Source organism: Callorhinus ursinus, unplaced genomic scaffold (genome assembly GCF_003265705.2).
Source record: "Callorhinus ursinus isolate GAN/ISIS: 27379988/994484 unplaced genomic scaffold, GSC_fseal_2.0 scaffold10, whole genome shotgun sequence".
Taxonomy (NCBI): Eukaryota; Metazoa; Chordata; class Mammalia; order Carnivora; family Otariidae; genus Callorhinus; species Callorhinus ursinus.
In genome coordinates this window covers 22,457,057-22,473,108 of record NW_027397072.1, presented here as the reverse complement: position 1 = coordinate 22,473,108, position 16,052 = coordinate 22,457,057, and the positions used below count along the sequence as shown (strand labels likewise).

Below are 16,052 nucleotides of genomic sequence, written 5' to 3'. Positions count from 1 at the left end.
TGTGTGTGTGTGTGTGTGCGCGCGCGCGCTCGCCACGCATGTGTAAGGCAGAGGAGGCCCAGGTATTGCAGTTCCCCGAGCTGCTGGGCAACCTGGCTGGCCCAGCGTCGCGGCTCATCCTACCCCCTCCCCCTTCCGGAATCAAGAATAGTTTCCTAGCTCCTCTAGGTAGCGGCAAGGACCAGCTGGGCGGCTTCTAAGACTGAAAGCAGGGCCAGGCCTTCTCCTGCCCTCCTCACCCGCCTGGTTTCTGTCTGACCTCTGATTGGCTTGCCCGCTTCCTTTCGTCACAATCACTTCCTGGTCACGCTCTGGACGTTTTCGCCGCTTTCGCTTGTCCCCGGACTACGCGTCCCGTGTGGCTCTGCGGCAGCGGAAGCGGAAGCGAGGACGGAGGTACCAGCTGGTCTCCGTAGGGGGGGTAGGGGGCTCCATGAATGGACGCGGCGGCGGCGGCGGGAGCGGCCTGAGCTGGGCGCCGGGGCCAGGGCCGGGGGCTGCCCGGGGCCCGCGCCGCTGCATGGAGGCGGCCCGCGGGCCCTGAGAGGAAGGGTGGGCGGGCAGGCCGGATTAGGAGGGGCGGGGCCGGGCGGCCGCAGGCCGGAGGCGCGTCGGGCTGGAGCCGGTCACGATGCCCCGAAGGAAGCAGAGCCACCCGCAGCCCGTGAAATGCGAGGGGGTCAAAGGTCAGGGGTCAGGGGCCGCGAGGGGGGAGGAGCGGGGGTGGGGTCAGTGGAGTGGGTTCAGGTCGGGGTGGAGGGGAACTCCTGAGGGATGGGGTGGGCGATCTGGACTCCTAGCTTCCTACCGAGGTACTAAGGGAACCCGAGAGGGTCTGCGAGTTCGGAAAGTACGGGCTGCGAGGGCTAGTTCCCGGCTTGCGGGATGATGGGCACGGTTCCTGAGGGAGAATCTACAAGCCCCCTCCCCTCTTCAGTGGATACCGAAGACTCCCTCGACGAAGGACCCGGGGCCCTGGTATTGGAGAGTGATTTGCTACTAGGCCAGGATCTGGAGTTTGAGGAGGAAGAGGAAGAGGAGGAAGGTGACGGCAACAGCGACCAGCTCATGGGCTTCGAGAGAGACTCTGAAGGTGGGTTTGAGGGACTTGATCAAGGATTTAGTGGTCACTGGAACCTCAGCCCTTCCGGAGGCGGGTTAGGATTTAGTGCCAGTGAGCAAAACACGAAACAGTGCCACAACCTAGGGATGATTTTATTTAGATTTGAGCTAGATTTTTTCACTTGCCTAATGGTCCATTGAGCTCCATCACTTTGTTGAGGTGAAGTTCTGGGGCCTGGTCCGAAGGTGGTATGAACAGGACAGTGGATGAATCACATGGAGCAAGTGGTTAAAAGTTAATGCCCTTTTAATAACCTTGTTCTCCTGCCTAGCACATTCCTTGGTGAAGTTTAAGAGGTTCAGGGAAACAACTTCTTATTCAAATTAAGTTATACCTAATCTAACTCCCTTTAACCTGCAGCATAAACCCTTTCCCAAGGTTTTGGTCCCTACCCCCAAGTATTCTTGCATAGTCCTTTTCCCTGACAATCATAACATCACCCCATCCTAATTTGCTGCACCACCTACCAACTTGTGCCATCTATACGAAGGATGTTTTGCCACCTATACGAAGGATGTTTTTGAAAATCATTGAGGGAATCCATGTAAACGAAAATGTTTTTTAGGCACATTACTTTGTATCCACTTCACTCCAGATTTTGCCTCACTCTTGACATAGTTTTTATTTTCTAATCAGCTCTGTACTAAAAAGGAGCTTACTAACATGGAGCTTAGAATAAGGTCTCAGGCCTCTGCCTTGTGTATTTTTACTTAACTTTCTTATCCCAAGAATCAGCTAATTACACTATTGGTTCATTTCAGCCTGTGGTCCACTGTGAGCCTTTGATCTTTTTCCGTGCAGTGGAATTAGGTACAGCTGTCATCACTAGGTTAGTACAGACTCAGAAGCAGATAATTCATATTGAATTTTCAGGATCACTGAAGTGAAGGGTGGGGCCAAGCAAGGGGAGGGGAGACACCACTAAGCGAGTTTGGAGCCTGGTCCTACCCCATGTTGATGTCTCTTCTCATGTCTGTCTTACCAGGAGACTCTCTGGGGGCCAGGCCTGGGCTTCCCTACGGGCTGAGTGATGACGAGTCTGGGGGCGGCCGGCCACTAAGTGCCGAGAGTGAAGTTGAGGAACCAGCCAGGGGTCCAGGGGAGGCCAGGGGTGAGAGGCCAGGCCCAGCCTGCCAGCTGTGTGGGGGGCCGACAGGTGAGGGGCCGTGTTGTGGGGCAGGAGGGCCGGGTGGGGGGCCCCCGCTGCCCCCACGGCTACTATACTCATGCCGCCTCTGCGCCTTCGTGTCCCACTACTCGAGCCACCTGAAGCGGCACATGCAGACACACAGCGGGGAGAAGCCGTTCCGCTGTGGCCGCTGCCCCTACGCCTCAGCCCAGCTCGTCAACCTGACGCGACATACCCGCACCCACACTGGCGAGAAGCCCTACCGCTGTCCCCACTGCCCCTTTGCCTGCAGCAGCCTGGGCAACCTGAGGCGGCATCAGCGCACCCACGCGGGGCCCCCCACTCCTCCCTGCCCGACCTGTGGCTTCCGCTGCTGCGCTCCACGTCCCACCCGGCCTCCCAGTCCCACAGAGCAGGAGGGGGCAGTGCCCCGGCGACCTGAAGGTAAAAAGCCAGAACCCAAAAGAACCTGGGTTGTGGGTGGGTGGCCCTAGGGATACTTGGATTCATAGCTCAGATCTCACTGTCCCCACAGATGCTCTGCTGCTTCCGGACTTGAGCCTCCATGTGCCACCAGGTGGTGCCAGTTTCCTGCCGGACTGTGGGCAGCTGCGGGGTGATGGGGAGGGCCTCTGTGGGACTGGATCAGAACCACTGCCAGAGCTGCTGTTCCCTTGGACCTGCCGCAACTGTGGACAGGAGCTGGAGGAGGGGGACGGTAGCCGGCTGGGAGCTGCCATGTGCGGGCGCTGCATGCGAGGAGAGCCTGGAGGGGGTGCCAGTGGGGGGCCCCAGGGCCCCAGTGACAAAGGCTTTGCCTGTAGCCTCTGCCCCTTTGCCACTCACTATCCCAACCACCTGGCCCGGCACATGAAGACACATAGTGGCGAGAAGCCCTTTCGCTGCGCCCGCTGTCCCTATGCCTCTGCTCATCTGGATAACCTGAAACGGCACCAGCGCGTCCACACAGGAGAGAAGCCCTACAAGTGCCCCCTCTGCCCCTATGCCTGTGGCAACTTGGCCAACCTCAAGCGTCACGGTCGCATCCACTCTGGGGACAAACCTTTTCGGTGTAGCCTTTGCAACTACAGCTGCAATCAGAGCATGAACCTCAAACGCCACATGCTGCGGCACACAGGCGAGAAGCCCTTCCGCTGTGCCACCTGCGCCTACACCACGGGCCACTGGGACAACTACAAACGCCACCAGAAGGTGCACGGCCATGGTGGGGCAGGAGGGCCTGGCCTCTCGGCCTCCGAGGGCTGGGCCCCACCTCACAGCCCCTCCTCTATGTTGAGCTCTCGGGGCCCAACAGCTTTGAGTGCTGCTGGTAGCCGGGCTCTCCACACGGACTCGCCCTGAACTAGGTCCTTCTCCCTCAGGGCCCTGTGGATTAGCCCTGCCTCTCCTGTACCTTTTATACAGATGGACCGGAAGCCACCTTCTACTTCCTCCCCCGCTGGCCAGGGGCTCCACAGACTAACCTAGGCACTATATGGACCAGCCCAAACCCCATGGGCGAGGGGCCCATACGGACCAGGGGGCCTTCCTTGACTGAGGCACTTCATGAGCTCAGTGAGAAGGGCCCTGCATTCACCTCCACTGCTCCCAGGGGCAGCAGAGGAACTGGCTGGGGGACTGCCCAGCCTCCCACCTGTTTATTTAACTTATTTCAGTGCTTTATAATAAAGGAAACACTAACAAAGCCATGTCTATGCGAAGTTGGCAGTGGCAAGCACAGCTCCACCTCACCCTTAGCACAGCAGTCTGTGCTGTGATGGGGGGGAGCCGGGGCAGTGAAGGGAAACAGAGGTAGGCAGCAATCAGGCTTGAGTTTAATGACGGGGAGCTGGGCCAGACCATACACAGACCTCTGCCCATCCCCTTGGCCCATGGCCCCGAGAAGCCAGAAGCAGCCACAGGGGAAGCTGTGTTTCCTCCCCAAGGCAGGTAGCCATGGTCCCTTGGACTTTGTGCAAAATACTAAATGCTAATTTGGCATTGAGGGCCAGCTCTGAAAAGAAAGAACAATCCTTTGTGCAGCCAACCCAGGGGGTGGAAGGGAAGGTGGGTTAGGAAGCCCCTGGCCAAGAGAAGAAAGGGGAAGGAAGGAAGGAAGGAAAAGACACCCTCCCCCCCACCGGCTTGGGGGATAGAGGCACAGGGCAAGTTTCTCAACATTCCTCCGGGGTAGAGGGCAGACATCTGGGCACTGGAGATCACAGATCCTCATCTCCAATGCCCTCGAAGGCAAAATTGCCGTGGACGTCACTGGCACTGGCATCTGTGCTGGGACTGCCAATCCCCCGCAAGCTCACGGCACTCAGCTTGCTCTGTAACAAAGGCAGGGTTGGGGTCAGAGGGCTTGGGCCTCCCTGAGATGCCCTACCCATGCCAACCTCACCAACCCTCATGGGAAACTCACTGAGAGTTTGACCGTGGACTCCCGGCTGGCATCGGGTGACTCCTGGGGAAGAAGAGACAGAGGTGTCAGAAACCTCACTGAGGGAGCTAAGGCAAGGCTGGCAGCTGGGGTACTGATCAGAAAGTGATACGTACAAGCAGGGGTGGGGACTTCACTGCTTGCTGGCTGTCTGAGCGTCTCAGGGTGCCCCCCACTCGCCGGCGCAGCATCTAGGGATGGAGACGTGAAGTGCTGGTAAGAGCAAGATCCCTTTGGAATCCCCACCACTTCTCCTTCCTCTTGGGAGAAGCTTCACACTTAGGACAAGAGGCAGGGCACAACCACTCAGCTGCTTGGTCCACACCTGTTGCTTACCTTCCTGATGCTGCCACCAGATTTCTTCACCATCAGTTCATCTACCATGGACTGCAAGCAGATACTCATCATGATAGCCTGAGGGCAAGAAGAGAGCTCAGCCTGACTAGAGTGGTCATCCTGAGCCCAACACCCCTAAGACAAGGGCTCCCACTCACATGGAGTCCTGGAAGCCCTAGACTTGGGTATCTAAGAGACGGTGCAATGGGCTCCAGAGGAGGCCTGAGGGTGGGCTCACACCTGGGGGCTGGTGATGGTGACCCACTGTAGCCGGTCCTTGCTCATGAGGTATTCAAAAGCCAGTTCCAGGCGCACCTCACCCCGGCCCCGGCCTGGGCTGCTTGTGCCTCCACTGGGCAGTGGCACCTGGTAGAGAAAGGATAGGCTGAGATTGTTCCAGCCAATCTGCCTCCCTCCTTGATCTACTGCAGCCCATTCCTGAAGCTCAAGGCTTGCCAGGCCACCATCCCAAAGGCCTACCCAACTCACAGAGGAGGTGACCCGCCAGCACCGCATGCGGGTGACCCGGAAGGAGCCTTCGCGGAGCTGCTGGCCAGGCAGGCGGAGCTGGAGGCTGAGCTCACTGTTGCCTGCGCTCACCACCACGGGACAGTCCTTCTCTGGGAAGTCAGCTACACAGGCATCAAAGCGCAAGTAGCCATAGTGCCGCAGCGTCTGTGCCAGCCGCAGGAACTGAAACCCAGTCACCACACGGGGTGGGTCAGGAAGGGACGGGGTGAGTCAGAAAACAACCCTTGGAAGGAGACAGGAAAGCAGGCTCACCTCCTTCTTGGAGACCTTCTCCTGCAGAGATTTGAGCTGCCGGTGCTGCTCCTTGGTGACCAGAATCCACCCACGCTCAATGTCTGATACTGTCTAAGGTAGAGACAAGGGGTGGGGGGGTTTGGGGCTTCCAATCAGAGGTCCAAGAAAAGTGTCCAGTTACCTCTGTCCAGCCTGACCCTTAACCCCACGCTTGAGCAACCTCTTTGCAATGAGTCCTTGACTATATCAGCTTACAAAGTAGGAACAGTGCCAGGTGTCCTGATAGTATTCTAGGAACTTTCCCGTGAACTGGGTGTACAGACATGAAGAGTTTCCTTGGCAGAGTGGGACACCAGTATCTATTTCAGGGGAAGGGTTCTGAGGCAGCTCCAAGCTCACCTGAGCATAAAGCAGGTTCAGGCCAACCCGGTTCTCCATGACATCGTCATCATAGGCAGAGTCCCAATAACTGTGAGGCCAAGGGGTGGAAAGGGGTAATGGGGCTAAGCTGGGGTAAGGCAAGAGAGGTGGAATAGAAAATAGCAATCTGGAACTATCGGGCAACTATGGTGGTATAGTGGGAGGAACCTTGGGAGGCCTGGTATAAACACCCAGTGCTACCCCCTTGTCAAGGTTATTCTGTCTCAGTACATGGCCCAGTTATCAATCCAGCACCCTCCCCCTCCTCCAAGCCCAGCCCTGACCTCTTCCTTAGCACAATCTTATACTCTTGACTCCGAAGACTGGTAACAGACACATAAGGCAGCTCAAACTCTTGCAACTTCCGTACAACTATGGGTTAAAAAAAAAAAGAAATGTCATATGACTCAAGGGGAGAAAAGTCAGGAGAAGAGCCCTGAGGAAATGTCAGATTTGGGGAAGAACTAGTGGGGCAAATTCACTACTAGAAGAACAAGGAAGCAGTCATGTCCACAGAAACTCACAAGAAAAGGTTCCATCCTCTTTTTCTCGAACTAGAAAGAGACTAAAGTATCCAATCAAGTCATCTGGAAGATCCAGCTTTGCAGCCACAGCCTGGGGATAGGGAAGCAAGTACAGCTCATCATACTGGCTGGTTCCAGTCACCCCCAAACCTGGGACCCTGGGGTGCGGGGGAGGTGGGGCAGTGAAGTACAAGTGCCTCACCTCTAGGACATCTTCAGTCTGATCTGAAGTTAGCACATTGACCAGAACTTTCTGCCCGTTGCTGAGCAGCACCTCCAAGGAAACCTCCTCGGTAGGGACCTGCTGTGTCTCCTGGTGTGAATACGTGAGAATGGAGGTACTGCCTTGTTAACACCTGCCCAGCGTCCAGCTCTGACCCATCCCCAACTCTCTATTTCTAGGTCCTTCTAGTGTTTTTATTCGCAGTTGCTTAATTACAGGCTGGGTTTCCTTGATTTCACTGGTACAGCAGAAGCCCCCTCCCATAAAAAAAGGTACCAGGATGACTCTTCCGTAGCCACTGCCTTAAAATGACATGGCCCTACAGGAAAGCCCTTCCCTTAAATCTCGTTCCCACCCAGAGCCTTACCTGTTGTGCCCGACGCAGGAAGCTATTGAAGGTCTCACTGCTCCCAAGCAGCGGGTCTTGCCGAACTGTGGGGACAAGAGAACACTACTCCAGTAACTCAGGACTCCCTCTGGACTTCCCCCAGTTCTGTTCTTGGTAGGTTCCCCCCTACCCCACTTCCTGGGCTGATGATGGCCTGTCATATCCCCCAGCTGGCCTCACCTCACTCAATGTTTGCATATATTCTTCACCTGCCCCACCCTTGGCTGCCATCTAGTTGAGTCCAGTCTACAGAACTAGGGAAATAACAATGATGTTACTCTAAAGCACGTCAGATGCAAATTAAGTTCTCCCCACCAATCTAAACTCCTTTAAGACTATGTAGTGTTACACTGTATTTCCAGACTGTATTAGTATATTGACCAAATTGCTCTGCTAATACCTAGCGCATCCTTGCGTGCTATTTACTTTTCCTAATTAAATAAGAGATCAAACAAGAGGCTCCCCAGATGTAGAAATTAATTCAGGCCAGTCTACAGAACCAACTGCTTTGAGTCTCTTCCCATAGCTCTCAACACAGCCTAAAGTTCCCTCCAACCACTCACCAGCTTGCATGTACTTCTCTAACTGCTCTCTCCTCTGTTCTACCTCAGCAGGTGTCAGAGAGAAAAGCTTCTTTGGGGGAAATGCAGGAAGAACATTGGCCCCATACTCCTTCCGAAGCTATTTGGAGAAAGAGATACGACCCTTCACATAAAATATAGCAAATGAAAGAGACAATCCACACTTACAATGTTCTCTTGGGTTCCCCTTCCCTTCCCTCAGCTCCCCGCCTCTCCCCCCCCACCCCCCCACAATCTACCCTGGTTATCCAGGAAATCCTTCCTTGGGCAGAGGTAGCATCCCAGTGGAGCTGTTCCTCTGTCCTAAATATAAGTTCTTTCCTATCTTACTATGTACAAGTCAGCCCCTTCACAGTGTGGGTAAGGTTTGTATAGGGCCAGGGCCTACGGTACCCTTTGATTATTTAGCAAGACTGTGTCCATCGAACCCTCACAGGAAACAAAGAACTTTATAAGGAAAATTTATGTTCCCAGTTAAGTACAGCTAAATACACTCACAAAATGTGTTAAGACTTAAAGGGACTTTGCAGATCAACAAATACATTTTTCGGTCTTAGAAACTAAGGCCCAAAGAAATTATGTAACTGCTCAGGGTTGCACAGCTAGTTATCAATAGAACCAGGACTCTGTACTGAGTTGAAGAGACCTTGCAACCTGGTGAGGAGAACATAGAAACACTGCATCAGAGATACATAAGGATAACTGAATAGGTAGGCCCATTGAAATGAGCTAAAGAGCACAGAAGGATCGGTGAATGATTTGTCTGAGAAGGGAAAAGAATTTCAAGTTGCAGCTCAGATGATAGAAAAAAAATGTGCTTTGGCAGCAGAGGGGGAGGTAGGTTTTTCCATGCACAGGCAAAGGCTGAAGTAAGACTGGGGACAGGGAAGCAGAGAGGCAGATTTGAGTATAAAGAGGAGCAGTTAGAGCCGCAGACAGTAAGCTTCTGAGGGAGTTCCCCAGAAATGTCAATCGATAAGATAAAGTACCAGATCCTCCCCAGTGGCAGTGATTAAAGGGAAACTACACAATCTACGAGGAAGCCAAGAGGGGTAAAATGGAGACACTGATGCCCAGGTGTAGGAAAGGTGTAGGAAAGCTGCCTCAAGGGGTGCTAGTCCCACCTGCTCGTGCAGCCCCAGGAGCTGGCTGTAGCGCACCCGGCAATGCAGGACTCCATTCACGTGAATGTTATAGGCCTGAAGACACAAAAGCAGGCATTATAGGGTCGCGGTATGGGCGATCCCTTGAAAACCCTGGCCAGAAGTCGTCTGGCACAAGCTCCGCCTGAGTAACGCACCGAGACCGTCAGAGGGTTTATCAGTCTGTTTTCCCCAGGGCCAGGTCCTAAAGCAGAAGGACCAGCCGGGGGCAACTCGGGCGCTCATGCCGCAGGCTCCCTCCCCAAGAGGCCAGTGACGCCCACCAGAGCGGCCGCGGCCCAGCCAGAGGGAGACGACGCGGGCGAACAAAGGACCTGCGGGAGCTTGGGCGACCTTTGGACGAATCTGAGACGGGATATAAGCTCCCAGCGAGGCCGTCGGGAGTCGGCGGCCTGGGACCAGGCCCCAAGGGTGGCGGCCAGGCCTCGGAGGCCGCTCTGAGAGGGCTCCGGCCCGTTATCCCCGCCCCTGCCCGGCCCGGCTCCGGCCGCTCCTCACCACGTAGGCGGAGCCGCCGCTGTCCCCGCTGCGGGACTCGGTTTCAGGAATGGAAAAGTGCATGTTCCCTGCGGCAGGGCCCAGCTGGGCTCCGGACTGACAGGGCCGCAGCGGCTTTACACGCTCGCCTCCGCCGCTCAGCGCGTCCCCGCTGCCTCACTCGCCATTTTGGGGGGGTGGGATCGGAGGTGGAAAGAGTGGTGGGACGTCCTCTCTGGGCGCAGCCCCCCTGGCATGCTGGGAACTGTAGTCTAAAGGGCAAGAGGCGACTGCCACGCCTGGGAGCTCAAAGCTGAGAGGGCCCTCCTCAGTGCCCGTAGTCCGGGGCGGAGCCCCAGTGCACGTCGGACATTGTAGTCCGCGGAGGGCTGCGCGCCGCGGGTGTCGACCCAGGTGGCGCTGTAGGCCCAGGGACTGCGGCGGGCGGAGCCTAGGACCGAGGGTGATGGCTGCCGTGGCTGTGGCTGTCCGTGAGGGTGAGTGAAGGGCAGGGGAGCACTCACAGGTACGCGAGCCGCCGGGCGGTAGACGGCTACGGCCGAGCCCTGAGTCCCTCTGGGTCCTGTCGTTCCGTTCCGGCGCCTCTCCGGACGCTGGGGTGCACTGCCTTGGGGCGCAGCCCCGCGCCGCGTACCGGCTGGCTCTGGGCGAGAAGGGTGGGGGGCCCCGCTCGGCTCCCTCCCCCGCCTTCCTTTTGATCCTGCGGCGCATTGCGTCCCCACGCGGATCCCTGGCTTGCCTCCCGCCTGGCGGCGGGGCTGTGGTCATGCCAACCCAGCAGCCAGCCGCGCCGGGTACAAGCCCCTCCAAACCCTCCCGGAGCCTCTCTGGCTCACTTTGTGACCTGTTTTCTGATGCAGACTCGGGGTCTGGGATGAAGGCGGAGCTTTCTACTCGGCCTGGGGTAAGTGAGGATGCCCTCCCAAAACGCCTGTCAAGCTCTACGCAGGAGGCTGTGTCAGCTTCATTCCGCCCCAGCCTCCATCCCCGTTTCACTGTATTTCTCAGGAAAACGAGATTTTACAGAATTCTTTCAGCCTTAACAGTATGTGACTCTGATCCTGGAGGAGAAACTTCGATCTCTATGGGATGTAAGCTTGTAACAGCTAGCTGGTTAGAGTTGGGAGAGGATTAGGGGCTTTACCTTATAGGAATCTTGGAAGGCACCAGTAATGTTTCTTCGTCTTTGGAATTGTTGGGGAAGAGCAGTATTCTATGTCTGTGTCTCAGGCAGCAGGGAGGGAGATGACCCAAGAAGAGAAGCTGCAGCTTCGGAAGGAAAAGAAACAGCAGAAGAAGAAACGGAAGGAGGAAAAGGGAGCAGAACCAGAAACTGGCTCTGCTGTACCTGCAGCCCAGTGTCAAGGTGCGGAGGCTTTTTTAAAAGGCTGGGGTGTGGAACTGGTCGAGGGATGTGTGGGAGAGAAGAGGAGGAGACAGGACAAACAAAGTTGGTTTGAGCAAGTGAAAAACGAAAAAGTTTGTTTTAAGACTTTACTTATTTATTTGTCAGAGAGAGAGCAAGAGCGCACAAGAAGGGAGAGCTGCAGGCAGAGAGAGCCCCGGGTTCCGGGCTGAGCAGGGAGCCCGATGCAGGGCTCGATCCCGGGACCCTGGGATCATGACCTGAGCTGAAGGCAGACGCTTAACCAACTGAGCCACCCAGGCGCCTGCAAGGAAGTTTAGATAAGCAGAGAAACTTTGGCTGGGGCATAGGTAGATATTACCTGCCTGGGGCTTGGGCACCTCTTCTTTCTATTTCGTAGGCCCAACCAAAGAACCGCCAGGACCAGGCAGTCAGCTGGCTACTGCTGGGGAGAAAGTTGCTGCTGGTCGAAGTAAAGCTGAACTTCGTGCTGAACGGCGAGCTAAGCAGGAGGCAGAGCGGGCCCTGAAACAGGCAAGGAAAGGGGAACAAGGAGGACCACCTCCTCGGGCCTGCCCCAGCACAGCTGGAGAAACCCCCTCAGGTACTTTCCCTTCATTTCAGGACCTCTGTTTTGATTTTAATTCTTGTGTAGCTCAAGCTTCCCCATGGTAAAACAGCTCTCCCTTCCCATTCTTTGCCTTGGGACCAAGAGCTCAAAATTCTCCCCTCTACCTCATCCTGTCTTTATTTCTTCTATTGTTTTCTCCCCTGTTTTTCCCCTCCCCTCTGTTCAGTTTTTCTTGATGTCCCTTATGCATTAAGAGCAGATTTCTCATTATTATCTACAGTGTCTTAAAAATATGGTTATCATCTTTTAGGAGTGAAGCGTCTCCCTGAGCACACTCAGGTTGATGACCTCACACTTCTGCGAAGGCTTGCTAAAAAACCAGAGCAACAAGAGGTAGGAAGTGGTTTCAGTGTGTGGCCAGAAATTGCCTAAGGGAGATGGGATGGTGGGGGTCGGCGGGGAGGGAGGGTGAGGTGGTCAGGGCAGAGTGAGACTGAGACCCTGGAGAAGAATGGGAATTTGGTGCAAAGTAGCCTCACTGTTTACTTGCTTTCCACTGCTCCTGTTCCTGTTCTGTCAAGGTTCCTACACGAAACGATTATGGATCCAAAGTCAGTCTTTTCTCCCACCTACCCCAGTACAGCAAACAAAACTCTCTGACTCAGTATATGAGGTAGGATCCTATGAAACTGTCATAACTTTTAATTGAAGTTCTAGGAGTTTTGGTGACTCAGTATTGAAAGTGACTGGAAATTTGAGATGGGATGTGTGGGAAGAAGCCTGCACATAAGGCAAAACTCTAGAGGAAATGGGGGTGTCTGTGCTAGTGAAGGAAGTTCCTTTTCATCAGGGGCAGGTGGGCAGTAGGTGCTCAAGCTCCCTTGCAAAGTGTGTGACACCGCCATCCCATCAGCATCCCATCCTCTGTGATCCACCCAGCCATGGTGCGACTCGGCCTGCAGTACTCCCAGGGCCTGGTCAGTGGCTCCAACGCCCGGTGTATTGCCCTGCTTCGTGCCTTGCAGCAGGTATGCCCCGTCCTGTTCCCTCTAGGATCGAATCCCACTGTTCCCAACACTACCTCAGCTTCTTCTCACCCAAAGTAATTTCTGGGAGACAGAGGGAATGACTCTATCCTCAGAGCACTTTGCTCAGTGAAACTTGCCCTACCCCCCCTTTCAGAGACCTTTATTAAGGGACGTTTCGCTGACCACTGTGTGTACCCTGTAGGTGATTCAGGATTACACAACACCTCCCAATGAAGAACTCTCAAGGGATCTAGTGAATAAACTAAAGCCCTACTTCAGGTAAGGACAGCCACTGCAAGTCTGCTTGTACCTCCCCTCGTTCTCTTCTTGTATCCTGTTTCTTGCTCTTTTACCTGTTTTATTTTTCTGTTCTTGTCTTCTTTTTAAAGAGAACATTTTTAAGCACAGACGTAAGTTGTAGAGCCGCACAAACGTGAGGTCCTGTCTTTGTAGCTTCCTGGCTCAGTGCCGTCCCCTGTCAGCAAGCATGTACAACGCCATCAAGTTCCTCAACAAGGAGATCACGGGTGTGAGCAGCTGCAAGCGGGAAGAGGAGGTGATGAGTATGAGCAATGGGCAAGGCGTGCACCTCAGGGTACAGCCGAGAGACACGTCCCGGACTCCCAGAAGGGACAGTGAGGCCATTCCGCCCTGGTCCAGGGTTAAGCACGTGGTTGGGCTGTCTGACTTGTGCCACCTTTGGGCCCCCATTAAGCCCCCTTTGAGCCCATCATTGTACGCATGCTCAGGCACCTGGTATGATGATCAGAGGAAGATCAGAGGAAGAAATGTGTCCATTTCTTGTTCCCTAAGCATTTTATTCCATTTAGGCCAAATCAGAACTTCGAACAGCCATTGATCGGTATGTGCAAGAGAAGATTGTGCTCGCAGCTCGGGCAATTTCCCGCTTTGCGTGTAAGAAGATCAATAATGGGGATGTGATCCTGGTATATGGATGGTATGTTCCAGACCCTGTGACTGAGAAAATTAGGGGGTGAAACAATCTGAAGAAGGGACTGCCCTTTTGCTCTTTAGTAATGAGCTGTCTGGCTATCAGTTAGTGACATCTATAACTGAATCGTCCTCTCCATTCACTACAGCTCATCTCTGGTGTCACGAATTCTTCAGGAGGCTTGGGCTAAGGACCGGCGGTTTCGGGTGGTAGTGGTGGACAGTCGGCCACGGCTGGAGGGAAGGCACACACTACGTTCTCTGGTCCGTGCTGGGGTCCCTGCGTCCTACCTGCTGATTCCTGCAGCCTCCTATGTGCTCCCAGAGGTGAGGGCAGAGGAGAGGGACTCCAGAGTTGGAGGTAAAAGGGTGTAGTGGTGTAGACATAATCCTATCTTCCCAAGGTTATGATTATTTAAGAATACTAGAATTTTATATCCTTGTTTATATTTAATAGGAAAAACACCTACAGCATGTTCTAGCATTGTTGTTATTGTAAGGACAGTAAACTAGCAGCCACCAAGAGGAAACGGGACAAAAATAACTTCGGAGTTTCATTTTCTTGTGGGAGGTGCAGTGGGTCAATGGTCAGGTGTTTTCCAAGAAGAGCCATCATTAAGTTCTATTATTGTCTTAATACTGCTGTCCTGAGCAGGAGTGGGGAACCTTTTGGTGCATTAATCACATGCCACGTTTTCTCCCCCTCTCCACTGTTCAAAACAAATAGGTTTCTAAGGTGCTATTGGGAGCTCATGCACTCCTGGCCAACGGGTCCGTGATGTCCCGGGTAGGGACAGCGCAGCTGGCCCTGGTGGCACGGGTGCATAATGTGCCAGTGCTGGTCTGCTGTGAAACGTACAAGTTCTGTGAGCGTGTGCAGACTGATGCCTTTGTCTCTAATGAGCTAGGTAAGGAGCCCAGGAGGGCAGAAGAGAAAGTTCCAAAGATCTGAGATTTGGAAGGGAGGAGGGAGGGTTGAACTACAACTTGTTTTCTCAACGGACGTAAATCGGTATGTCTCCCATTGCAGGTGACCCTGATGATCTGCTGTGTGAGCGAGGAGAACAGGTGGCCCTGGCTAACTGGCAGAACCACCTGTCCCTACGGTTGTTGAATCTAGTCTATGACGTGACCCCCCCGGAACTGGTGGATCTGGTGATCACGGAGCTGGGGATGATTCCTTGCAGTTCTGTACCTGTTGTTCTACGAGTCAAGAGTAGCGACCAGTGAGTGGGGGAACCCAGGGTCAATAAATGACATACTCCCTGCATTCAGCAACTCTGCTGCCTTTGTATCTCTTTTAGTATCGCCATCATTTAGGTTACAGACACTGAGTTAGATATGAGGAGGAATATAGGGACAAATCAGAGAAATATCTTTAGTGTTTTAGGATTGTTAATCTAATATATTGGTATGTTAAATTATTTCATATCAGTAAGTAGTATTTTTAGATGTTGAGTACTTATTATGTGTCCGAAACTGCTATAATCCCTTTCTGATCTGTTTAGGAAGGTTAAGATAGCTCTAAAAAAGGAAATTTTATGAATAGGAAAACTGAGACACAGAGGTTAAGTTACTTGCCAAGGCAACTCAGCTAAGGCACAGAGAGACTGAGTTGTCCAGGGTAATACAGTAACAAAAGCAGCTTGTGATCCCTCAGGCATTCTGGATTGAGAGACTGTGCCCCTAACTTTTATGCCATCTGCCATTGAGGAACACTCATCATGGTGAAAGTAGACAGTATCTGCAGTATGAAAGAAGTTCCACTGGTCGTATGAACAGAGTTCCTAGGAGGCAACCACAGATGATGCCAGGAAACCTAGTAAGGTCGGAGAAGACTTCACAGGGAGCATGCGACCTATGAGGGTAGGGAGTTTCCCAGTTGGAAAAGGATGGGAAGGCGGATCTGCAGTGGGAATAGCTTGAATGCAAAAACAGAGTGGCCAGTCCAAAGTGTCAAGTGGTGTGGTGAGGCTAGACCTGAGACTTAGGTGGAGAGTGAGTGATAAAGAAGGAAAGGTAGGTTGGGCTGGGGCCAGATTGTGAGTCTTAACCATTGTGGTTGGCCTAAAAAAATGGGATAGTCATCTGTTTTGTGTGTACGTGTGTGTTTGTTTTATTGAAAAATTGCAAACAGAAGTAGAGTGAACTATCCTAAGAATCCCCATCCCAGATACAATAATTATCAAGATTGACCACATTTGCTTTCTTTTTCTTATACCTTGCTGAAGTTACTTTAGAGGAAATCCCAGATACTGAATCATTTCACTCCTACAAACCTCAGTATGTGTCTCTAAAAAATAGACGTTTACCGTGTTATTGTTACACCTATTAAATTCTTAGTATTGTTCAGTCTGTAATCAAATTTCCTTGATTATCTCAAAAACTGGCTTTTTTGCAGTTGGTTTGTTTGAATCAGGACCCAAGCAAATCTGTACATTACATTTGGTTAGTAGGTCTTCAATTTATCAGAAGCAGTCTCCTCAACCTCCCTTCTTTTCTCAGGACTGACCTGTTCCAGAAATCAAGTTATCATAAAATGT

At 53.3% G+C, this 16,052-nt stretch overlaps 3 protein-coding genes across 9 annotated transcripts; 2 read left to right on the top strand and 1 right to left on the bottom strand.

The window, feature by feature from the left end:
• Positions 1 to 307: 307 nt before the first annotated feature.
• On the top strand, positions 308 to 3,957 carry ZNF513 (zinc finger protein 513). 3 transcript variants are annotated; one of them, XM_025867938.2, is made up of 4 exons: positions 308 to 396; positions 938 to 1,093; positions 2,109 to 2,696; positions 2,788 to 3,957. In XM_025867938.2, exons 2-4 carry the CDS (start codon positions 1,069 to 1,071, stop codon positions 3,612 to 3,614), a joined length of 1,440 nt encoding a protein of 479 aa, XP_025723723.1. In that variant the 5' UTR covers positions 308 to 396; positions 938 to 1,068; the 3' UTR covers positions 3,615 to 3,957. The 3 variants fall into 3 exon arrangements, with proteins under 3 accessions (XP_025723723.1, XP_025723722.1, XP_073753266.1); XM_025867937.2 differs by lacking the exon at positions 308 to 396 and adding an exon at positions 414 to 686; XM_073897165.1 differs by lacking the exon at positions 308 to 396 and adding an exon at positions 731 to 812.
• An 89-nt stretch (positions 3,958 to 4,046) lies between these two features.
• On the bottom strand, positions 4,047 to 9,797 carry SNX17 (sorting nexin 17). Of its 2 annotated transcripts, none has more exons than XM_025867939.2 (15): positions 9,594 to 9,797; positions 9,057 to 9,131; positions 7,915 to 8,032; positions 7,331 to 7,395; positions 6,943 to 7,053; positions 6,741 to 6,831; positions 6,501 to 6,588; positions 6,196 to 6,265; positions 5,815 to 5,907; positions 5,512 to 5,724; positions 5,272 to 5,397; positions 5,032 to 5,109; positions 4,812 to 4,886; positions 4,678 to 4,719; positions 4,047 to 4,585 (listed from the first exon to the last, which is right to left on the bottom strand). In XM_025867939.2, the coding sequence occupies exons 1-15, from the start codon at positions 9,654 to 9,656 to the stop codon at positions 4,472 to 4,474; spliced, it is 1,422 nt and encodes a 473-aa protein (XP_025723724.1). In that variant the 5' UTR covers positions 9,657 to 9,797; the 3' UTR covers positions 4,047 to 4,471. The 2 variants fall into 2 exon arrangements, with proteins under 2 accessions (XP_025723724.1, XP_025723725.1); XM_025867940.2 differs by having other exon boundaries at positions 4,048 to 4,585; positions 5,521 to 5,724; positions 9,594 to 9,796.
• Positions 9,798 to 9,953: 156 nt separating this feature from the next.
• On the top strand, positions 9,954 to 14,776 carry EIF2B4 (eukaryotic translation initiation factor 2B subunit delta). 4 transcript variants are annotated; one of them, XM_025867935.2, is made up of 13 exons: positions 9,954 to 10,069; positions 10,454 to 10,497; positions 10,824 to 10,959; positions 11,360 to 11,563; positions 11,841 to 11,923; positions 12,112 to 12,203; positions 12,444 to 12,558; positions 12,761 to 12,837; positions 13,012 to 13,114; positions 13,389 to 13,516; positions 13,659 to 13,836; positions 14,237 to 14,417; positions 14,540 to 14,776. In XM_025867935.2, exons 1-13 carry the CDS (start codon positions 10,039 to 10,041, stop codon positions 14,737 to 14,739), a joined length of 1,572 nt encoding a protein of 523 aa, XP_025723720.1. In that variant the 5' UTR covers positions 9,954 to 10,038; the 3' UTR covers positions 14,740 to 14,776. The 4 variants fall into 4 exon arrangements, with proteins under 4 accessions (XP_025723720.1, XP_025723717.1, XP_073753265.1 ...); XM_073897164.1 differs by lacking the exon at positions 9,954 to 10,069 and adding an exon at positions 10,602 to 10,684; XM_025867932.2 differs by lacking the exon at positions 9,954 to 10,069 and having other exon boundaries at positions 10,192 to 10,497.
• Positions 14,777 to 16,052: the final 1,276 nt, after the last annotated feature.